Source organism: Xenopus tropicalis, chromosome 3 (genome assembly GCF_000004195.4).
Source record: "Xenopus tropicalis strain Nigerian chromosome 3, UCB_Xtro_10.0, whole genome shotgun sequence".
Lineage (NCBI taxonomy): Eukaryota > Metazoa > Chordata > Amphibia > Anura > Pipidae > Xenopus > Xenopus tropicalis.
In genome coordinates, this window is record NC_030679.2 from 91373501 (window position 1) to 91398339 (window position 24839).

Consider the following 24839-nt stretch of genomic DNA (forward strand, 5'->3'; position numbering starts at 1 on the left):
GTGTCTGTTATAGTTTTTAATAGCCAGATTCCTTTTCAGGAGATGTTCAGAAAAGTCGAATATGTGCGATGCGTTTTTAAGTTGAGAGGTCACATCACACCTGTGCGTACAGTGGCATTCAGTCATGATGGTCTTGCTCTGGTCTCTGGAGGGCTTGGAGGACTTATGAACATTTGGTCCTTAAAGGTGAGCTCCTCTATACATTTGTTTGTAAGCCATACTATTGGAATCATTTGAGCATTTGGAAGTATAAATCCACCTTTAATAACTGGTGAGAGGCAGTTCGATATCGCTTATGATAAAAGCTGATACATTACATTAAGCTCTCCAGTACTTGTGGGCACAACCAGAATACCATAGGCTTATAATGGCACGCCATCTAACCACCCTTTTCTTTTTCTAGGATGGTTCAGTCTTACAATCAGTTGTTACTGGTTCAGGAGCTGTAACAACTACAGTTTGGATACCTGATGTTGGTGTTGCTGCCTGTTCCAACCGATCTAAGGTATGTCATTTGTTTTAACAGGAGTTTTAAAAATGAACCGTCTTTCAAACTAAATAATACTGAGGAATTACACTATTTTGAAAGTAAGTTATTAGCTTATTATTTCAAAGGACTTGAAAACCCTACATTTTCCTACCATGTTTAAAGGTTAGGAACATCTCCCCCACCCAAACTGCATCATTTGTGCTGCATATATCTCCATTGTTTGCCAGCCCCATCACATTTTTATAAACCAAATAGCAGCTATTCAAGCTGGAAAAAAGGAGAAAAGGCAAATGTTACTTAGCAGATAATGGACCTTTGTATTCTACAGAGTTCATCTGTTCTCTTCCATGTAACCTGTGCCTTTTCTCCTTTTTTCAGTTTGAATGGCTTCACCCATGGCTACATGTCAGGGTTTATATATAAACTATAGAAGTCTTTGTGAAGCAAACACACAGCTTTTACTAGTGCAGGGCAGCAGAATATTATAGTTTAATAACTTTGATACATTTTTGTTTTTTGGTGTTACTGTTCCTTTAAGGGCATGCTGCGACCTTACTATTAACCTTTAAACACCTAGGGGCCCATTTACTTACTCACGAACGGGCCGAATGTGTCAGATTGCGGTTTTTTCGTAATGATCGGTATTTTGCGATTTTTTCGGAAAATTATCGCGACTTTTTCGTTACCAATACGATTTTTGCGGAAAAACGCGAGTTTTTCGTAGCCATTCCGAAAGTTGCGATTTTTCGTAGCGTTAAAACTTGCGCAAAAAGTTGCGATTTTTTCGTAGTGTTAAAACTTGCGCAAAACGTTGCGCCTTTTAAGTTTTAACGCTACGAAAAAAGCGCAACTTTTCGCGCAAGTTTTAACGCTACGAAAAAATCGCAACTTTCGGAATGGCTACGAAAAACTCACGTTTTTTCGCGCAAATCGTATTGGTAACGAAAAAGTCGCGATAATTTCCGAAAAGTCGTAAAGGCGCCGAAAAAAATCGCAAAAAATACGAAAAAGTCGCAAAATGTTCGTTTTCCAATCGGAATTTTTCCAATTCGGATTCGAATTCGTGGGTTAGTAAATCAGCCCCCTAGAGTGGCAGGTATTTAAAGATTTCAAAGAGGATGTTCACTGATGACATTTTTTGTGTGGGGTTTACATGTCCTTTAAAACGACAGTTTATACAGCAGAATGGGTTTCATCTTTGCCATATAAATAGTTAACAAAAATGTGCAGCTAAAGAGATATTCACCTCTTTAGCGCTGCACATTTGTTGGGGGGGGGGGGGGGGGGGTTGTGGAGGCAGGGTTGAAACTAGGGGTAGGCAGCTGCTGAGGATGCAACATGCTATTGGAATCTGGGGATTTCACATGTCTGAGTATGTTTTTAGGTGAATGGATCTCATCTGTATAAACAATATAATAAGCAAGGTTTTAATGTCACAAACATGGGCCACATGTCATACTATTCATAAAAAGGTATATTTAATGATGCCTGTTTAGTTACCCTTTCTTTTAATTTCCAGGATGTTTTGGTGGTGAATTTCACACCAGAGTGGTTGTCCTCTAATCATGTTTTAGCAACATGCAGAACAGCACTGAAACAGCAAGGAATAGTGGGACTGAATATGGCCCCCTGCATGCAAACATTCCTGGAGCGCCTACCTGTCATGCTTCAGGAGCAGTATGCATACGAGAAGGTAACTCTCTCAAATCTTTTCACCCACCACACAGTTTGCCTGGCTCCCATTATTTTTTTTTCTTTTTACCTCAAAATTTGCTGCCTGTATCTACATGACAATTAAGATGGAATAGAAATTCCACTTTTTCACCTATGAAATCTGTGTGTATGCACAAAGAATTTAATTTTAACTATTGTTTGTGATCTTATGGCAGTCAGACTGAACGTCACTAATGTTCATGTTCTGTGTACCATGGCAACATACTGCATCAAAAATATGAGCTTTGTACCAATCCTCACAATCTGATTTGGATTATAGTAGTCATAGGGAGCACAACTGCAGTTGGATCATAAATACTTTAGAGCTTATAACAAATACGAGGGTCAGTGATATCATTGATTCATCTAACCAACAATATATTTGGCAAATTTTAATTCTGTGTATTCTTTATCTTTTGTACGAGTAATATTGTATTGGCGATCTGAAAGTCACAACATTTTCGTATCTGAACGATCGTAAATGGCGGGAAAACCTTTCCGACTTTGATCCTTCTGTACATGATTTTAGAAGAATCAATGGCACTCTGCAGCTCCAACCTGGCCCAAGGAAAGTCACGATACCGAAGCTTGAATGAATCCGAAACTTTCGTACTCTGCACGACAATATGATTTTGTCGCAAAGTACGAAAAAGTCGCAAACAATATGCACAGTATGAACAAATACAATTTTTTTGTATTTCGAACCTGTCGTGCTTAATAAATCAGCCCCTAAATGTCTCTTTTACCTGTTCCTGACAAATAAGCACACACATCATATTTATTTCTATGTGATTATGTTTTCATTGCTGTACAATAATTGTATATATTGTAACTATATATGTGTAGTAGGACATGAGTCAGATTGTTTACTCAAATTGGAATTTCATCTGTGCTTTGGTTGCTAAGGCATAATTACCTTAGCAACCAGGCAGTTGGATGTAAATCGGAATGGAAGACAGAAGGGTTTGAATAGAAAGCAGTAGGGATAACAATTAAATGACTGCCATGTAGTCAGACTTTTCAAGTGCTGATTGAAAATAAGCAAAATAAAAAGCTAAAAAAAATATGTAATGATGACCAGTTGAAGCAATAATTAGGATTGGTTGCTCTATCTATAACATACCAAATGACTATAAATGTAAGCTTCTTTCTCTTACCTTGTTTTTTTTCTGTTACAGCCCCATGTAGTGTGTGGGGATCAGCTGGTTCACAGCCCTTACATGCAGTGCCTAGCATCTCTAGCTGTAGGGCTAAACCTCGACCGGCTCCTCTGCAACCCACCTGTACCTCCTCACCATTACCCATCACCCCCAGACCCTGCCTCCTGGAATCCCACAGAGTGGGTCTGGCTAGAGTGCTTCTCTACAACCATTAAGGCTGCTGAGGCACTTGCTAGAGGATCCCAGTTTCCAGAATGCTTTACTGTTCCTGACCTAGAGCCAGTACCTGAAGAAGAACTAAAACTTGTAATGGTATGTAATGAGCTAACCTAATTTTAACCTTTCATGGCTGCAGTCTCACATTAGTACTGACCTATAAGAAGGTACCCTTCTCGTTTGAATTATTTGGTGACCTTTTAAGATCTGTTTTATTGTTACTCAGTGGGCAGTTTGGACAAATTTGATGGCCTATTTTTAATAACACATTACATTGGAAAACAGGTTTTAAAAAAGTATTTAAATTAATTACTTTACTCTCTCTTTGCAGGATAATAGCAAATGGAACAATGGGACAGATGAACAGATAATGTCCTGGGCTACTTCAAAACCAGAGGTGGGTGTTCCTTTTCATTGTATTATTTTGCAGTCTTTCGTACCTCCCAACTGTCCCGTTTTTCGCCAGACAGTCCCTCTTTTAACAGCTCAACCTGCAGTCCTGTATTCTTACTGAAAAGTCCCTCATTTCCCTTTGATCTCCTGCACTGAACCCTAAAAAAGATACAAACTTAATTAAAAAGTAGCTTTTGGCGGAGAGTCCAGAAATCTTAACAAGCTTCACCTGCACTTAGATACATTGTTTCTCAGACTTAATTAAATAAGTGGGCTTTTGACAGAGCACCCAGAAAGTTAACAAGTCACACTTACACTGAGATACAATTGTAACTAATAAGCTAAACAGGTCTCTTGGGGGAACTGAGACTTGCAGCTTAAAGGCCAATTTCACCTTTTTTGACAAAACTGTAATAACACATAAAAAATCTCAGAAATGTGTTCAAAGTTCTATAATAATATTATATTATTTAATAACCTGTCAAATCTTGTAAAATGGGAGTGGGGGTTGTGGTTGCAAAAATGGCAGCATTTCTTTTTGTCCCTATTTCCATTTTCCAGATGTTGGGAGGTATGGTCTTTGATATGTCATATATAACAATGTGGTGCTTGGTTATTTCTAAAGTGGGCAAAATGCAAATCCAGTTAGTCATACTGGGATGCACAATTAGTAATGCACACAGGATGTTTTTGTTACCTGCGGTAGGTGCTGCTGTGGGCGATGAAAATTGCTGGTGGGTAGACTTACACATTGCTTCCTGTTTCTGTAAAAGCTTGAAGTGCCTTGTGTGGAATCTTTGGGCTGCTTTGCTCTAGGGATACACCAAATCCAGGATTAGGTTCGGGATTCGGCCTTTTTCGGCAGGATTCAGACAAATCCATGCCTCTGGCCGGACCGAACCCAGATCCTTAAAATCATGTGACTTTTTGTCATGAATTTGAAAGTTTTTCGCTGCATGCTATGCACACGGTTCTTTTTACCCCGTCCTTACCCTAATTTGTATATGCAGATTCTCGGTTCGGTATTCGCCCAAATCTTTCACAAAGGATTCAGTTTTGGCTGATCCTAAAATAGTGGATTCGGTGCATCCCTACTTTGCTCAACATAAGTCTTCCCATTAGCGATTTACATTACTGCGAGTAAGACAGAAACTGGGCACATTTTCTCACCCACGGTAATGCATGTCCCATGTGCCAGGGCCCTTAGAAGTGCACCTGTGTGCGAGTCCTAAAATCAAGTGGGTCAGCTTATGAGGGTTATTTTTGTTCTGTGAACCATATAAGTAGCACTATATATCTATTTTTCCAAAACCCATTATCCAGAAAGCTCTAAAATGTGGAAATGGCATTTCATAGAGTCTATTTTATAAAAATTATAAAACAATACTTGATGGTAATTGAACTAGGATAAAACCATGTAGGTGGCAAAACTCCATCTATGCATCTACAGTGTTACTATGTGTTGAATATCTATGATTGCAACTTTTTAGAATACAAATTGTGGTACAGTTTAATTGCAGCCAAAATATATTTTATATATTTAATGATCCACCAGACCTATCCAAAGATAAGAAAGGTCTCCATATCGCTCCTAATTATTTATAAGGATGCGGCTGAACCCCAATTCCTTTGCAAAAGGTTTGGCCAAATACAGAACCAAATCTGAATCCTAATTTGTATATGCGAAAAAATGTCAACTTCCGTGTTTATGTGACAAAAGGTCAAGTGATTTTAAGGATTCGTATTTGGTGTGACCAGGCATGTGGATTTGCCTGGATATGTATCCTGCCGGAAAAGGCCAAATCTTGGTTGAATCCCAATCCGAATGTTGGCTTTGGTGCAGCTCTAATTATTTAAGGGGAACTAACCCTAGTATGAATTTGTAACAGTTACCCACTGTGCACAGTTCCCTACTTCCATCACTTTGCCCCCACTGAAGCATTTGCACTGAAAGCTGACCTATTGTTTAGGCCCAGTGTGTTAACTACTGTCCTCAATCATCACCATAAAGGAAGAGAAGTGAAGTGGCCAACAAACCCACTCCATAACACCTTGTGACCAGTGCAGATATTAAAGTGGAGGACAGGGCAGGGGGAGGGGGGTGTCAGCCAGGAGTGACAATAAAAAATGTAATGAGGGTAAATAGTTCATAGTAAAGAGTCCATGTTATTGCTCACAAGTTCTATCCACAGCAGTGAATCAGTTTACTTTGATCTTGTCAGTGTACATTATTTGTAAATGTATTTTTTCAATCTATTTCAATGTAGGATTGGCACCTTGGAGGTAAATGTGATGTATTCTTGTGGGGTGCAGGAAGACATGGACAACTGGCAGAAGCTGGCAGAAATGTAATGATTCCATCAGGCGCAGGCTCATTTTCCCAGGCTCAGCAGGTAAGTTTTTAATCTTAATATTATTTTTTAGATTTTTTAATGTTTTATAGAAATCTGCTGGCACTCTTGTTCTTGCATCAAACTGCTACAGTGGATGTAGTGTAGAGCAAGTGTGCTTTATTTGTAAAGCCATGGATATAAGCACTCTGGCAGCACATCAATATGGGCATAGATTTCTGTACTCCAAGTTATGTCTGTAACTTTTGATTAATGTTTGGGATGTAGATAGTGGATATTTTTCATCTTTTGAGTTTCCGCACCATAACATTTGTTTGTTTTAGGTTATTTGTGGACAGAATTGCACTTTTGTGATTCAGGCCAATGGCACTGTTTTGGCATGTGGAGAAGGTAGTTATGGCCGGCTTGGACAGGGCAACTCTGATGATCTCCATGTATTGACTGTTATCTCAGCCTTGCAAGGTAAATGAGTGCAACTGCCATTTTTATATAGTGGGCTTGTACAAATTACATAATTGTATTCTATTTGTGAAGAAGTACAGCAACCTTTAGACTCACAAGGTATTGACCTCCATTCTCCATATGTCAGCAAGTCTAAGCATTATCTGGCCCATTCTAAAATTACAGGAATTAAATTTGAAATGCTAAGTAGCACAAAGTGGTTACATTTGAGGTTTATATGGTGGGTATTTCAGGTGTGCCTTTAGACACATACATGTATCATATGCCATGATATTCATGAAGCTGCATTCTATACTTGCACCAAATCCTTGTTAACCTTATTTGCAAAGAGCAAATGGGAAATAAATTATTAAGTTAACATTAGAATACCCTGCAAGACTAGCTCCACTTCATCCCCTTTGTAAACAGTCATTTTTAAAATAAATGGTTATAAAGTTTTTTGGGGGGGTTTTCTCGTATCTTGGCACCATATCTTTGTTAACCCTATTTGCAACTGAAGATCAAATGGGAGGAAAAGGAGCTCTGATTCACATCCACTTAATAAACATTCATTTTTAAAATACATAGATTTGGTTTTTTGTATCTTGGCGCCAAATCCTGTGCTGTAGCTTACAATATACAGAATATAAGGTTGACATATTTATGTCTAAATGCTATTAAAGATCAAGGAAAGCCCGCAAACATGCACTTTGTCTAATAATAGTCCACCCCTGCCTCATGCTAATCGCTCCCTTATTACTCCTGAAATCTTCTTACTTTTAAAATGTAAGAGCCCAAGAAAATCCTCCTTGCTCTCAGATTGCAGGCGACATCTTGATTCTGTTCACATTACCCTCCAGACCTTAAATTCCTTTGGTGCATGCGCCACCTAGTGATGAACCTGCAGATCTTGTTGGTTGTAGTGTGTTCTTGTGTGCTGAAAGACCGAAACTGGATGTTCTGCGCAGGCACCACAGTCTTGGTCTTAGTCCCAATTGCACTACTCCCTGTATGCAACACCCTTCTGTGCTGTGCCCAGTTCCTTTGAGAGCTTCAGGGAATATTGTGCAGAATTTAGATGCTGGGTAAGTGTATGCTTTTCTCTTGCAGGAGTCTGTGGGACACAGGGACCATGGGGTATAGTAGGTACCAGCAGGAGGCAGGACACTAGAATAGGAAGAAGAGTAAGAGGCCCCTCCTTCCTGCTATACCCCCCGTCACTTCCTGAGTGAGCCAGTTTTTTTCTAGTGTCCTCAGGAGACAGGTTCTCTCTATCATCCTCCATTGAATTTATTCGTCCAGATTGAATCTGGCACCAGGGGTTGACCTACAGGGGCCTCACCAAGGGCTTCCTACACAGGCTCCCCCCTACGCGGGACTAAGCACACTGGGGCCAGTAAGCCTCCCTTGGAGCGGGCCAGTCAGGAATACCTGCCTCCACAGGTGAGCGCAGAAGCTGTCCAGTGCTGCGTGTGCCAGACCTCAGGACATCCAGGTCAGCCTATGCCTAGCCTGCCAAATCTGCCCAGCCTACCTCGCCTGCCAGCCTGCCTCGCTCCCCGTGTTCCACTCTCCCTCTTCGCCTCCCATGCATTCCATTTGCGTTCCACAGGGCTTTTCTTCGTGCCCATGACATCAGCGCGCGACCTGAACATGCTTCTCCTTCGCGCCATTTGGAACCGCTTGCCATCCTAAATGGGCCGCATGGCGCAGCTCTGCCCTGCTCGGGACCGAGATCCTACCCTGGGGAAGACTCTGCATTCCTGTCTAGCGCAGCCACTGCCCGCACCATCCAAGGACCACCGGTGCACACGCAGGCCATACCAGGAGGGACAGTACCTGAGCGCGCGGCGTGGGGGGGTTGGGGTGCGAGCAGAGGCAGAGCAGGCCCAGACCTTAGGCAGTCCTTGGGCATTATTCCCTAGGAATTAGCAGCATCCCGACCATCTGCTCATATAGAGCTGTGGTAAAGAGACTGCACAGCAGCCTGCAGGTTACAGGTTCCTACCTGCACATTGGCACCGTATATGCTGCTGCACATTGGCACCGTATATGCTACTGCACGTTGACACTGTCTATGCTACTGCACGCTGGCACTGTATATCTTACTGCACATTTGAACTGTATATGCTACTGCACATTGGCACTGTATATGGTTTGGCATGGTACTCTACGCTGATACAGCCTCAGTAGCCCGGAGAGTACGGTCTCTGTACTTGGCACTGTACTTGGCACTCGCATAATGCCATGCTCTGCACTGTACTGGCACTGTACTTACACAGCTTTGCCACGCGGCACGGTATGGGTACGGTACTTGGCACTGTAATTAACAGAAATTCCATGTTTGACCCTGCACCTAACGCTGCAATGGGCACTGCGACACACAGCTTCGCTGTGCCTTGCACTTATTGGCACTGTACCTTCACAGCCCTGCCATGCCCGGCACTGTACTGGTACTATTCTTGACGCTGTGATACATAGCCTTGCCAAGCTTGGCATCTTACTTGCCACTGTACTTACACAGCCTAGCCATGTTTGGCACTGTACTGGTACTGTACTTGGCTCCGTAATCCCACAGCCCTGCCAGGCCTGACACCCTACCTGACACCGCAATGACACTGACACACAGTCTTGCCATGCTTGGCACCGTACTTGGCACAGTAACACACAACCTGGTCATGCTTGACACCGTACTTGGCACTGTACCTACACAGCCTTCCTTGGGCACTGTCCTGGGCACTGTCCTGGGCATTGTACTGGATCTGTACTGACTCTGTACCAGGCACCGCAATTACACAACCTTGCCAGGCTTGACTCTGTTCTCACAAAGCCTGGACTTCTTGTCACTGTACTTGACACCATACCGGCACTGTACCTTCACAGTACTGGCATACTGGCACGGTACTTGGCACTGTACTTGACACTCCCCTGCCACAGTACAACACAGTACTTAATACGGTACTTTACACGGTACTCACTGCCCTGGCACTGTCTCGGCTCTACACTCGGCTCCAGAATCGCTTTGCGCTGCCACTGCCCTTGCACCGGACCGGCACTACGCTGGCTCCGCACCAAATCCAATTGCAGCATCACCTTCCAGGCTCCTTACTACTCCTGTACCAGGCATTATACCGCATTGTGCCCACAATTTCAAGGGAACCCCTACCTCCTCAGAGACAAGGGCGGCTCCTGATCCGGTAGTGATGTAAGATTCTCTTACACAGGTTCACCCTCGGTACTAACCCCTCCCATGGGCTGTCCAGCTTCCACTGGCATTCCAAGTTTGGCCGCCCGCCTGGAGAAAAGAACGGACAGGCGGGACCGATCAGGTTCTGATTCGGGTTCTTCTCAGCATCAAGTGTCACATCCCCAGGAGGAGATTAGGGACACAAGTCCCTACATGCTCCGGCCTCCATGGGGATCATTCATCTCCTTATGGCCACGGAATCTTGGGGGGGCGAGACAAAGCCCAAGATCCTTCCCATCTTCTCTTCAAGCACTAGAAGAAGATACTTCGACATTCCATCCCATGAACAACTGGTCTAGTTGTCGATCCTGGTCAGTCTGACCGGGATCAGCAGATCATGGCTTCAGGCCAGCCGACGTTCCAACGCTGTTACTCCTTCCCAAAGCTTGGTCGAGAAGGGACGTCCTGGTACTCCCAGCTCCTGACTCCTGGTCCTCCAAGGATTCCATGAACATGAGAACGGAGGGATTCCTTAGATCCTATTTCTGGGTTCCCAATTTTATCATGCAAGTATCCCTTGAGTACGCACAAGTGCTTAGCCGCCCACGGCTCTCTTGGTAGCGGCCTGCCATTACGCAGCTCCAACCATGGTCATTCTTCATCCCCAGGGCTCACAGGTTCCCTCACAGATTTCCCTGGCTAGGCTCCGGTTCCAACTGCTCCTAGTTCTACCGGCAGGAAAACTACCAACCACACCAACAGGCCCTCCCCAGCATGACCATCCACCTGGAATGCACGCTCCTTAGGAGTCAGCCTCTATTCTTCCAAGATGCGCAAGATAGTATCCCTGCAACATGGTCTCGAACCCTTGTCCAGTCTGCCATCTAGGTCCTTCATGTTCCAAACATCTTGAGATTACCACTAACGACAGCACTCCTCGCCATCACCATGACTCATTGGACCGAGGGTGATAGCACCAGGGCCCCCGGAACCAGGGGTCCTACAGTCAAGAATCTCCGGACTACTGCCTTCCCCTTGGACTCAATCGACGCTCTGCATGAATCTCCCACATGCCGTTTTTTTTGCACCTCACCCATGCGACCACTGGGTTCAGAGGCAGCACTACTCCCACAGTTCCATCCACTCAGTCTCTTCTACGTCACCGGCAGTGGAACATCCCAGATCTGCAGAATTACTAAAGTCTGTTGCAAGGATCACCATCCTACACCAGATGTGAGTTCCCTCTGTGCAGGCCTCAACACACCTCATTAGCCAAGGGTCGGGCCCTTCTGGAGCCACAATTACGGCTCCTGCCTCGGACTCCACCCCGAGGGGTGGAGCGTAGCCCCGGACCAGACCTGGCTCAGGGACCCGGTCGGCCTTGGAAACACAGCACCCGATCCACATTCAGGAGATCTGAACACTCCGCCTGGCTACACATCACCCCCAAGGAGACTAGGCCTCCGAGCTGGTTCAGACAATGTCTTACGACAACCAGCGCATTCGACAAGTCCTCCAAGAAGTCCACCAAACTCTCAGTTGGTCATATCCACAGACCAAGAGCCATGCAGCCGATTCCTAAGTCAGCACCAACTGGATCCAGGAGATGGCCCCAAGTTTCAAAGCGTCAAAACATGGTGGACCCATGGGGTCTACCAGAAGTGGACTGCATGGCCCCTCATCGGAACCTTAAGTTCGACAATCCTGATCTGGTATCGTGACCCCCTAGTCCTAAGGGCAGCTGCCCGAATGTCCAAGGGGGCCTCAAAACGCATGCCTGCTCCTCCCTTCCTCTTCTGCCAGAGTCACCGGGAAAAGCAGGCGGAGACACACAGTCATCCTAGTGGCCGCCTCATGGCCTGGAGGGCCGGGCTCACCGACGATGCCTCCCAGCAATCAGATCCTGGCACCTTCTCCAGAATCCCCACTCTTCCTCCATGTACGAATCATCGCCCTGATCCAGCTTCCCAAGCTTGACAGCTAGGCTGTTACATTCTTACCACCAAAGTCTAGAGAAATTTCACCACACGTCATCCATACGAAGGGAGCGGCCCGCAAGCTGGTACCCTGGAAACCTACCACCACGTTTGGAAATTCTTAAGGAATGGCGCAACTCTGGTCATCAGTCTGGGGTTTCTCCCGTTCTCCTGGGGTACGTCCTTCCCACTGCCCAGACTTGGATCCTCCCAGGGTTCCTCTAAGTCCCAAACCTCTCCTCTGTTGCCCTCTTCCACCACAACCGGCTACTGCACGACACAGCCACCCTTCGACAGGGGGGTCCCGTGGCTATTCCTCCCTTCCGCGATTCCGTACCCCCCTGGGACCTGCCACACAGAATGAGCGGCACCAAGAATTCTTCCCAACTTGTCCCCATGGTGGTTCCTCCTTCATTCCGACCAAGGATATCCCCATTCCTCCTTGTCCCCTACTATCTCATGCCACCGAAGCGACCCTGCATTCCCTTGACCGGCTCGGCCACAAAACCTCTAGTTATTCCGAACCTAGCTCATACATCAATCGGCAGCCCTCTCACTCGCCGTCTGGGCTCCAGAAGGGTTCTCAAGCCATCAATATCTCGCCGGATTAGGGATGTCGTCCGCAGAGCATGCATCACCAGAGGGAAGTCACTGCCTCTCAGCATAAAACTCATTCCACTTTTGGCAACCTGTGGATCTTCAGGAACAGGACTTAAGCCGTACAAGCCCACACGGCCGCCACACGGTCCTCTATCCATTACTTACCCAAACTCGCGGATATGAGTTAGGCAGCATATCCCACTCTTTCGGGAGTATGACACGGCACGTCTCAGTTGCCTAACACCGCTTCTCCCACCCTTCTCTAAACGGGACAGCTTTGGTATGTCCCCATGGTCCCTGTGTCCCACAGACTCCTGCAAGAGAAAAGGGGATTTTGTGATACTCACCGTTAAATCCTTTTCTCTTAGGACGTCTGTGGGACACAGGGCCTCCCCCCGGAAGCGGTTCCCTTTTGGAAAGTTCTCTGCCTATCTGTATAGCTTGGTTCTACTGTCTCTTATCTTGTTGACAAAACTGGCTCACTCAGGAAGTGACGGGGGGTATAGTAGCAGGAAGGAGGGGCCTCTTACTCTTCTTCCTATTCTAGTGTCCTGCCTCCTGCTGGTACCTACTATACCCCATGGTCCCTGTGTCCCACAGACGTCGTAAGAGAAAAGGATTTAACGGTGAGTATCACAAAATCCCCTTTTTATGCATTCTGTCAGATGGGCAACATTTATGGTGAGGCTTTCCTTGTCCTGTGCTAAAAGCAACTCATAAGGGTTTATTTATCAGTTTGTGAATTTGAGTTTGTTTTTCTAAACTGAATAAACTTGCATATCAAATGGTTGCTTATTTATTAATAAGGAAAACTCATTTGAATAAAAAACTCTAATATCTCGATTTTTTTGAGTTTACAAGCTTGAACTCGAAAAATTTGAGATTGAGAATATGGCCTATGACAACTCCCATTGACTTTTATAGACACCCGTACATGGTGAATTTGGACATTCGAGTTTTTAGGTTTTTTTGCACTTAATACCAGACATTCAAGTTTTCAAACCATAACTCAAGTTTGCAAACACAAAAATACTCAAATTGAAGAAAAAAATCAAACTCATCCATTGATAAATTACCCCTATAATCACTATTTGCAGAAAATATTGATGCGCAGCAATGGAATGTGTAGGGGCATTTAGGGTGAAGACACACAGAACTACTAGTAGCAGCTACTGGTTGTGGCTACTAAAATAGACAATGCTAATCATTTACTGATCCACTAACGTGTGTTTTAGCAGAGGGAATTCTCAGTATTGTCTATGACAGGGTATTTTCTGGAGTTTAGTAGCCGTGACATGTAGCTGCTACTAAGTAACTCCCATGTGTCTTCACCCTTAGTTGTATAGATTTGACCTAGAAACTAAAGCTTCTTGATATAGATAGGAGGTTTTTAAATTGGCTGAAGTGGTGGCTTTTCAAAAAGCTTTTAAAAGTTTACATCATGTTATGTGGAGAATTACACCAGAGGGAGCCATTTGTTCATTGTTTTTGTATAGTTAATACAATGGCATTCCTCTTATTCATGCAGTCATCCACTCCTGGCATTATAAGTTAGGAACTGTAAACTGAATGGAAATTTGGCTTGCGGTAGAACCAGTTTAATAGTTGGCGTATTGAAAATGATGTTGTACCTTTACATTTGCACATGTCACATACCCTCCACGTGTAGATGAAAGTTTTGTTAGAAGAAATTACAGTAGTCAAGGTGGGAAATTATGAGAAATGTGCATGAGATTGTTAACTTTTTCTGTGGTATGAAGTAAGCTGATACAGACTTTGCAAACATTTTCTTCATATGTAGAGAGCCTTATGGTGAAGACACCATAAAGCAGGAGTAGGGTTATCTTTGCATCGCTTCACTAAAGGCTGCAGATTCTGTGTAGTTCTTTTAACAAACAAGACAGATGTATATGCATGGTCTACCCAATAATGAGCCATCCTTGGTTGTTTTATTACCTTTATACAATGTGCACACACTGACTAAAGGAGTAAGGGCTGTTTTTGACAACCTTTACAAATGCTAGTACAGGTATGGGATCCGTTATCCAGAAAGCTCCGAATTACGGAAAGCCTGTCTCCCATAGACTCCATTTTAATCAAATAATTCAGATTTTTTATATCAATTTCCTTTTTCTCTGTAATAATAAAACAGTACCTTGTACTTGATCCCAACTAAGATATAATTAATCCTGATTGGATGCAAAACAATCCTATTGGGTTTATTAATGTTTTACTGATTTTATAGCAGACTTAAGGTACGGAGATCCAAAATGAACATTCTGGATAATGGGTCCCATACCTGTACTTTTTTCCAAAGCCAAAAATATTGTCACATATGTTTGTATGTATAACTTTATAAAAAGCTACAGGGATATGCAACACTATGCAGTCTTACAATGTAGAAAAGTACACACAGGGATACATTAGTATAAACATACCGTAATTATGTTTATTTAATATGCCCCGCACAGCTTACAACCCAAATGACTGCTGACAGGACTACTGCTATGTTCTGCACTGCTCCACATATTGTGCAATACTGTGTATATCCCCTCAGTAGTACTATGTTTTGCAGTGTCTTGTTTAAATTTAGCTTTATTTAAAAAAAAAAATTTTTAATACAGGATTTGTGGTGACACAACTAGTGACATCTTGTGGCTCAGATGGACACTCCATGGCACTAACCGAGAGTGGAGAAGTGTTCAGCTGGGGAGATGGAGATTATGGCAAACTGGGACATGGAAACAGTGACCGTCAAAGAAGGCCAAGGCAGATTGAAGCTTTACAGGGGGAAGAGGTGGTTCAGGTACAGAAATCTATATCAACATCTAAGCAAGGATGGCAGTGTCATAAGCTGCCTTAACAAACCAAAATGTATACTCTACACAATTATTGTGCAACTGGTCAATTACTGCTGTTTTATGGCATCTTTAGATGTCCTGTGGCTTCAAGCATTCAGCTGTCGTGACTGCCGATGGAAAGTTGTTTACATTTGGCAATGGAGACTATGGCAGGCTGGGTTTGGGAAATACATCAAATAAAAAGTTGCCAGAACGCGTAACAGCTTTGGAAGGACTTCATATCGGACAGGTAATTTTAGATTTTACACTAATTCTTGTGTCACTGTGTAAAGACTGTAATTCTTCCCATGGTTAAGGCCTGTCTCTTGTGACTGCTCCCTCATTGTGTCCCTCCATTAATAATTTTAAGGAATATGCTAACAAGATACAGAAAAATGTATGTAAAAAGGCATAAAATTATTTTACAGTTAAAATAAAGTAAGTCTGTCATTGTCTGGTTTTTTTTTTTGTTTTTTTTTATGTTTTAACTTTTTTTTATTGAGAATGACATGTTACATAACAATTTTACCAATGGTACATAAAGTTATATATAATTACATCCCCATTATTTGGGGATGGGAAGAATAGGTAAGGGAGGGTGGCAAAGGGTAATTCTCAGTGTACCGACTTACCGGGAAGTAAGAGACAAAAAAGGGAAATAATGGTATTGTAACTAATCAAACCAAACAAAGCAGGGCGGGGTGCCTCTGTCAACTTTTTCTCCGGGATCCGGGTTCTACCTGCAAGGTTACTTTTTGGTTTCAGTTCTGCCACCATCCAAGTGCCCCTTTGGACTTTCGGTAAAATTTTTCCCCAGTTTCCCTTTCCCCTTTTCTTTTAGTTTTTCATTAACAAAGATTCAATTGATCTTGTTTTTTAATTGCAGTATGGGTAAGAATGGATTTCCACGATCTGGCAATTGTTAGTTTAGCTGAGGTAAAGATTTGGTTTATTAAATTGGGGATTTTTTTCCCCAGTAATGCATAATCTGGAGATTTAGACAGGTTTCTACCTGTGACTGAGAATATCATTTCATAAACCCTAGTCCAGAATCTTTGTACCCTGGGACATTGCCACCAAATGTGATAGACCGTGCCTTCCCCTCCACAATTTCTAAAGCATAGTGGGTTGTACTGATTATTTATTTTGTGAAGTCTACCTGGGACCAAGTACCAACGTAGTAAAACTTTGTATCCTGCTTCAAGCAGGGAGTTGTTAATTGAACTAAGTGCTGCTTGGTCCTATATTTTAAACCATTCATTTTCCTCTAATGATTGATCAAGGTCTTTTTCCCAGGCTTTTACGTAAGGTAAGGTTGGTGGGAGGCTAGTCTCGGATAGGATATGATATAGTCTTCATAGCACTTCTTTTGAAATATGGATTCTAAATACGTGGAAGGTGGTACGTTTGTATCTTTAAATCTAGATCTCAAGTATTGTTGCACCTGAATAGTTTCCAGAGGGAGGAGAGTAAAGTTGTTGAAATCTTTCCCACTTTAAGGCTGATGCCAGACGAGGTGTAGGGCTGATATTTTCGGCAAGCGAAAAAACGCTTGGTGAAAATACAGCCCTACTCTTGCTACTTGTGCCTGCACCCGAATGAATGAAATACGCTTGGGTGCAGGCACATGTAGCTGATATACGCAAAAAAACGTGAGAGAATGCAAAGTCTTGCGTTTTCATGCCAAAGTTTAGAGCTTCTAATTGTCTGTTTTACAAAGAACCTGAAAGCCCAAAAATATCCAGTCCAGAACTGAGTACTGGACTAGATATTTTTTGGCTTTCACTATCAGAACTCCTGAGTATAAAACATTTACCTGCAAATGTGTTTCATAATATGTAGGACAGAATGTGTTTTACAGACATTAATAGGGCAATTGAATAAGTCTATTCTGTGTTGGTTACCTTTGTAATGAATCTTATTGCCTGCTTATAGGTCGCTTGTGGACTGAACCACACATTAGCTGTGTCTGCCGATGGTTCCCTTGTCTGGGCTTTTGGAGATGGAGATTATGGAAAGCTGGGTTTAGGGAACTCCACAGCTAAATCTTCACCACAGGTGAGTAATAAGTGGGTGGGGATCTTGCTGTTCCCATACTTTACTTTCAGTTACTACTTTTGTTACCTCCATGTCTTTAATAGCTTTGAAGTCCACACAATAAGTCTATATTCTCCCTTTTCCTAGATAACTTTGCAGCTTGGCTTTCATACTTTCCATCCTCAGATCCACCCTCTATTATTGTAGGAGCCCTTTATATCCCTATTGAAAACCCCAGCTATTCAGCAGCATTTCATATGGGGCCTGGTATTCACTCGGCACTGCAATATTTCTGATTTCTCAATCCCTCACAACTTATCTACTTGCTACCATTTACCCACTCCCTTCCCACCACCTTCTGTCTACTTACTCAATACTTGACCCTCTTCAATCTTGATTTCCACCTACTAAATTCTGCTGAGATATTGCAAGCATATGCCCCTTTCTCAGTTACGGAACCCCAAATACTAGTTTGCTCATTAATTATCTTCTGTTAAGAATATTGCAACCCCCCTATTAGTGGCCTATCCTCTCTACATCTCATACATCCCTTAGATAGCACTAAGCAAGGTCTTCTGTCTACTAAATCCAAAGAACAATATTCTATTCCCCAACTGCTCTGTTGCTTTTGATACAGGGGATCACCAACTCCTCTGACATTCTCTCACTTAGCAAACTGGGTACAGTACTCTCCCCCTGGATCTGCTTATACCTCTTTAATGACTCCTTCTCTGTTTCTTCCTTGTATTAAACTTCCATAATACTTCAACTCTGATTCAGAGTCCCGCAGGGCTCTGTTCTTTGACCACTACTCTTCTCACTATACGGTGTATCTCACACACATGCCTACAGCAAAATTGTCTGTTACAATAAACAGTGGTATCATTCACTCAAGTATGAAGATTAGCTGTCTTGGAGTCATACTTAATTCTGCACTCACATTTATTCCTTATATCCAATCCCTTGCATAATCTTGCCAATAACATCCTAAAAATATTGCAAGCATATGCCCCTTTCTCAGTTACGGAACCACGGAAATACTAGTTTGCTCATTAATTATCTTCTGTTAAGAATATTGCAACCCCCCTATTAGTGGCATATCCTCTCTACATCCCATCCAAAATACAGCTGCAAGTGGTACAGTGGTATGTCTTTCATTTCCCAAGAACATCTGGGAGTGTTTTCTGAACAAAGATTTTTAGTAAAGCAGTATTTAGTTGTATGCAATTGAATCAAATGTGAAAAACTGGCTGTGCAAAAATTTGGGTACCCTTGTAATTTTGCTAATTTGAATGCATGTAACTGCTCAATACTGATTACTGGCAACACCAAATTGGTAGAAATAGCTTGTTAAGCCTTGAACTTCATAGGCAGGTGTGTCCAATCATGAGAAGAGTTATTTAAGGTGGCCAATTTCAAGTTGTGCAACTGTAAAGTTGGCCATACACGCATGATAATATAGTACAAAACATCGTTACGTGCGATATTCGGTGCGTGTATGGCAAGTCGGCGAGTAGACCGATATCGCAGGAGGCTGCTGATATCGGTTGACTCGCTGATCGGCCAGGTTTAAAGATTTTGATCGGGCGCCATAGGAGGAGCCTGAGTAAAATCTGCCGTCAGGGCTGAATCGGCAGAAGGAGGTAGAAATCCTATTGTTTCTACCTCCTTATCTGCCGTTTCAGCCCTGAACGGTTAGTGGCTGATTGAACGATCTTTCGTGCGACCATCGGAAAGATCCCAAATCACCACGTGTGTGTCCACCTTAAGGAATGTAATCAGGAAGTGGAAGGCCAATGGCACAGTTGCTGTAAAACCTAGGTCTGGCAGGCCAAGAAAGCTACAGGAGCGGCATATGTGGAGGATTATGAGAATGGTTACAGACGACCCAAAGATCACCTTCAAAGACCTGCAAGAACATCTTGCTGCAGATGGTGTTTCTGTACATCGTTCTACAATTCAGCGCAATTTGCACATCTATATGGCAGGGTGATGAGAAAGAAACCCTTTCTGCACTCACGCCACAAACAGAGTCGCTTGTTGTATGCAAAAGCTCATTTAGACAAGCAAAATCATTTTGGAACAAAGTGCTTTGGACTGAGGAGACAAAAATTGAGTTATTTGGTCATAACAAAAAGCGCTTTGCATGGCGGAAGAACGACACCGCATTCCAAAGAAAACACCTTCTGCCAAATTTGGTGGAAGGTCCATCATGCTGTGGGGCTGTGTAGCTAGTTCAGGGACTGGGGCCCTTGTTAAATTTGATGGTTGGATGAATTCAACCCAATATCAACAAATTCTTCAGGATAATGTTCAAGCATCAGTCACAAAGTTGAAGTTTCGCAGGGGTTGGATATTCCAACAAGACAATGACCCTAAACATAGTTGGAAATCTACAAAGGCATTTATGCAGAGAGAGAAGTACAATATTCTGGAATTGCCGTCACAGTCCCCCGACTTGAATATCATGGAAAATCTATGGGATGATTTGAAGCAGGCTGTTCGTGCTCGGCAGCCATCAAATTTAGTTGAACTGGAGAGATTTTGTATGGACAAATGGTAAAAATACCGCCATCCAGACACTCATCAAAGGCTATAGGAAGCGTCTAGAGGCCGTTACATTTGCAAAAAGGAGGATCAACAAAGTATTGATGTAATCTCTCTGTTGGTGTGCCCAAATTTATGCACCTTGTTATGATGCATATTGCATATTTTCTGTTAGTCCAATAAACTTTATCACTGCTGAAATACTACTGTTTCCATAAGGCATGTTATATACTAAAAGGAAGTTGCTCCAAAGAATTAAGAGGGGTTCCAAAACTTTTTCATATGACTATGTGTGTAGATATATATAATATGGTACATGAATAATACAATAATACAGGAATAAAATATATTAAATGTAAAATTTACAACCAACTAATTGTTAGATCTCATTATCTTACTTTAGAAAGTGGATGTTCTTTGTGGTATTGGGATTAAGAAGGTAGCCTGTGGGACACAGTTTTCAGTGGCACTCACTAAAGATGGTCATGTCTACACCTTTGGACAAGGTGAGTACCTTACTAGTAAGAATCTTATGATGCATCTTGCTGTTTTAAAGGCCTTTTGAATTTGCAAACAAAGTTTGAGTGCACCAGCCACATATGCCGTGATTTGCAGTTCAATGCTAGCTGTGTGCCAGGTAGTTAAATAAGTAATATACAAACAAAATCAAAGAAAAACCCCTACTGGCACCGCCCCACTTAGTACTCACTAAATAATTATTGAGGAAGCAGAGTTTAATACTATAAAACTTAACTTTTAATTAAGTTTTTAAAAGGATTAAATTTTTTTTTAAAATTAAGACTTAGTCACATGATTTTAAGGGTTCATTTTCAGTTTGTATGGGCACTTAAATTTGGCCAAATCCTGCTTGGATTCATTCAAATCCCAAACTGGATCCAGGATTCTGTGCATCTATAATATATTTCTAACCTTGGCCAGGGCCCTCTTCACCTCTTGTATCAGTTATTGGTTGCTTTGTATGTAATTCTGTATATCTAGTGTATAAATCCATTTATTGTCCAGCGCTGCAGAATATGTTGGTGCTATATAGACACGTCATAATAATAATATTAACACATCTGATTTACATTTATGCAAATTCCAGATTATATCAACCTTAATCTTTTCATCCTACTACAATCCCAAACCAATAACTTTTTCAGATCGTTTGATTGGATTGCCTGAAGGCCGAGCTCGGAATCACAACCGTCCTCAGCTAGTGCCAGTTCTCCTTGGCATATTTATAGATGACATTGCAGTGGGTGCGGAACATACTCTGGCTTTGTCAGCAAGTGGAGAAGTGTATGCTTGGGGAAGCAATTCAGAGGGACAGGTTAGTAGCCTGATATCAGTAATCTATAGGCATTTCTTATTAAGAAGTCATCTGTAGGGTGATGGCTAGAGTGGGCCTGTGGCTGTAACGTAACTTGTATTGTACTATATATTTATGTATGTCTTTTTTTTTAAAATATGTTAAGGGAGTTGCTACCAAAACAAATGGAATAATTACACAAACCTTAGTGGGACACAATAATTATGGGTCTCACTATTCTTTACTCTGAATTACCCCTCATCAGCTTGGCCTGGGTCACACCAACCATGTTCGTGAGCCAACTCTGGTTACAGCACTACAAGGGAAGAATATTCGTCAGATCTCTGCAGGAAGATGTCACAGTGCAGCTTGGACTGCTGCTCCTGTACCACCCAGAGCTCCAGGTAGATAAACTGTATACATTTGGCAAGGTACCCTATATAAACTGTATACATTTGGCAAGGTACCCTATATAAACTGTATACATTTGGCCAGGTGCCCCTGGAAGTAACACATGCACAGGACATGATTATATTCTGTAAAATCGCACTGTGATGCAGTTCATATAAATGAGTAAGTATCCAAATGTCATCTGGTGATTTTGTTTTTCTAGGGGTGGCAGTGCCATTACAGTTGGGTTTACCAGATGTGATCCCACCCCAGTACAGTTGTCTGAAAGATATCTGTCTACACACTGTCAGAGCAAGATTACGACTCCTTTACCACTTTTCAGATCTCATGTATTCATCTTGGAGGCTGCTGAACCTCAGTCCAAATAATCAGGTACTTGTCGGTTTACACCAAAAAGCCCCAGCTGCCAAGTTCTAAGCCTGAGCATATGTATTGGTAGAAAGGCTCAGCATTATATATTGGGCTATCATAAATGATAACAGATCTAGGGATTTTATGCCTAGAAACCATTATTTGAGTAGAGATTCAACAAATCTCTTCAGTCATGTTTTAGACGATTTCTTCAGGATAGTTTGTTATTTGAGAAGTCTTTTTACTCTCGAAACCCATATAGAATGCCCTTCTCTAAAAGATAAGGTCTTGCAGATCAGGTTTTGCTAAAATTCTACTGTTAAATGTCGGCTTTTTTTTAAATGTTACTCAGCAATATCAATGTGTAACAAATCTGGGTTTTGTTTGGTTTTTGCAGAGCAGTGCTTCCCATTATAATGCTGGAACTTGGGGTATTGTACAGGGCCAGCTTAGGCCCTTGCTGGCTCCAAGAGTTTACACACTTCCTATGGTCCGATCTATTGGCAAAACCATGGTACAGGGCAAGAATTATGGACCTCAGATTACAGTCAAGAGGATTTCAACCAGGTATATAATACTTCACATTTTATATTCTTATTCTGCTAGGTACTGTAACAGTAGAAGAACCTTAAACCAGTGAACAAAGATAACAGCTAAAAGGCTGAAGGGGGAAAAAAATGACAAAGCCCATGTAAAAATGTTTTCTATTAATTTGTGGGGGGTTTTCCTCATTCGCTACCTTAAGGAAATAAAAATGCTACAGATATTTGTGCACATATTCCTTCATAGAAAAAAAACTTGCACACAAGTAAGAATCAAATTGTTAAATTCGAAGGATTTGTATGACCCCCAGTCTGCTCAAATGCTCCATAGACTTAATCCGACCCTCAAATATGCTATTAAAGATACACTTGGCCTGTTACATGGGATAAGTTGGAGAGCACTATGTTGAATCAACTTATTCTGCAAGTACTCAAAGTCTGTTTTACTTTGAAATACAAGATTTACTGTATTAATAATAAGGGTTAAGCAGTGCAGCATTAATGTTACACTATGGGGGCATGTGCAAGGCCTCTCAGATGCACAGTCAGATGCACAACCTAAAGCAGTAAGTGATTTATGCATGACTGGATGAGGTGCAGACTAATTGGACAGACAAAACCACGGCCAAGTTTTCATCTGGTTTGTATTTAAACCTCTTTATTTCCCTAATAATAACATAGGAGGGCAGAGACATTTTGGGGAACATTAGGTTAAGATTTATATGTAAATATATTTTACAACATTTTTTTTCGTCAATTGAGAAAAACACATAGCTCTGCCAATTCATTATGTTTTTGTTGCTTTTAGTTAGAAAAGGCAGTCACAGCATAATGTGTTTGTATATAATTATGAGTTAATTCATAGTACTACATGGCATACAGCCAAATAGGCTTTTTGGTAACACTCCATTATAGGCACCTTCCTTCTGTTATTAATCTCATTATTACTACCGTTTTTTCAGCCATGATTCACTCCCTTTCTGTATATTTTCATAGGGGAAGGAAGTGTAAACCAATATTTGTGCAAATCGCAAGGCAGGTGGTGAAGCTCAATGCCTCTGATCTGCGTCTTCCATCCCGTGCCTGGAAAGTGAAACTGGTTGGAGAGGGTGCAGATGATGCCGGAGGGGTATTTGATGACACAATTACAGAAATGTGTCAGGTAGGATACAGTCATTCTGCTTTCTACATGTCACCTCTTACCATTGATTTATTTTGTGGGATTTATGTAGCGCCAATATATCCTACAGACCCCAGAGCTGCAAAGCAACTGGGCTACCAATGTAATGCTGCATCAGTTCCAGCATTTGGTTTGGGATTTAGCATTAGAATTATTCATTTCTTTTAATTTTTGGAATTTTAGGAACTGAAAGCAGAAAAGCTTTGTTCAAATTAATACAATTTTTACAATTTTCCTCAAATGTAAATGTGCAAATGAGGGTTCAGATTTGCTATTCAGCTAAGTATTGTCATGCAAGTCTGTAATTACATGTAATACCATTTGAAGAATTAATACACCTCATTAACATCTATCAAATTCTTTGGTCAGTGTAGGTAGATTACTACTTCAAATAGGAATGGAATGTGCTAGCATTTTTTTAAATGCTAAACATTTATAGGTCAATTTGCTTAGTTTCTGTTAAGAGGAAATGTACTTAAAGGAGAAGGAAAGGTAAAAACTAAGTAAGCTTTATTAGAAAGGTCTATGTAAATACAGCCATAAGCACTCACAGAAACGCTGCACTGAGTTCTCTGTCAACTCACTCCCCCCCCCCTTGCAAATGTGGATCTGAGCCAATCAGCAGGAAGCTTCCTCATAGTCTTACTAACTGAGCATGTTCACTGGTCTGGGTCTCAGTGCAGGAGTGAGGCATTATGGGAACTTTCTTTACACAGCTCATCGTTTTTTCTCCCTGTTTGGCTTCTGATCATCTGAACAGGTGAAATATGGGGAAACTTAAGGGCACTATTGAGAGAACTGAAGGTATGCCTGCAGCTTGAGATTAACTCTTTATTAGCCTTTCCTTCTCCTTTAAACAGATAAAGCAGATTTTCGGGAGAAGGAGCGTTGGAGGAACTAAATTAAAGGCAGCTACAGGGACATTCATTCAATAAATAACTCCAAAGTGCCCTCTTCTGCTTTAGACTTAGCGATGAGGTCTTATGAGGAAAAGAAGAAAAATAAAAAATATATAGTGTAATACTGTTATTACTTCACAATGTGCACTCTCATGTGCTTTTTAACACCAGTGATGACTTTTACTTATATCAC

The 24839-nt window shown here is 42.0% G+C and overlaps 1 protein-coding gene across 7 annotated transcripts in view; it reads left to right on the top strand.

Moving 5' to 3' along the window:
• herc1 (HECT and RLD domain containing E3 ubiquitin protein ligase family member 1) overlaps positions 1 to 24839 on the top strand; it is a 138826-nt gene that overhangs the window by 106649 nt on the left and 7338 nt on the right. For all 7 annotated transcript variants that reach the window (XM_018092387.2, XM_018092388.2, XM_004915969.4 and 4 more), the window contains 16 exons: positions 40 to 186; positions 404 to 505; positions 2010 to 2183; positions 3382 to 3675; positions 3911 to 3976; positions 6240 to 6365; positions 6647 to 6785; positions 15152 to 15333; positions 15462 to 15617; positions 17303 to 17425; positions 20355 to 20457; positions 21115 to 21284; positions 21529 to 21667; positions 21877 to 22046; positions 22423 to 22592; positions 23564 to 23729. In XM_018092387.2, coding sequence (XP_017947876.1) covers positions 40 to 186; positions 404 to 505; positions 2010 to 2183; positions 3382 to 3675; positions 3911 to 3976; positions 6240 to 6365; positions 6647 to 6785; positions 15152 to 15333; positions 15462 to 15617; positions 17303 to 17425; positions 20355 to 20457; positions 21115 to 21284; positions 21529 to 21667; positions 21877 to 22046; positions 22423 to 22592; positions 23564 to 23729 — 2427 coding nt within the window. The remainder of the gene's footprint in view (positions 1 to 39; positions 187 to 403; positions 506 to 2009; positions 2184 to 3381; positions 3676 to 3910; positions 3977 to 6239; positions 6366 to 6646; positions 6786 to 15151; positions 15334 to 15461; positions 15618 to 17302; positions 17426 to 20354; positions 20458 to 21114; positions 21285 to 21528; positions 21668 to 21876; positions 22047 to 22422; positions 22593 to 23563; positions 23730 to 24839) is intronic.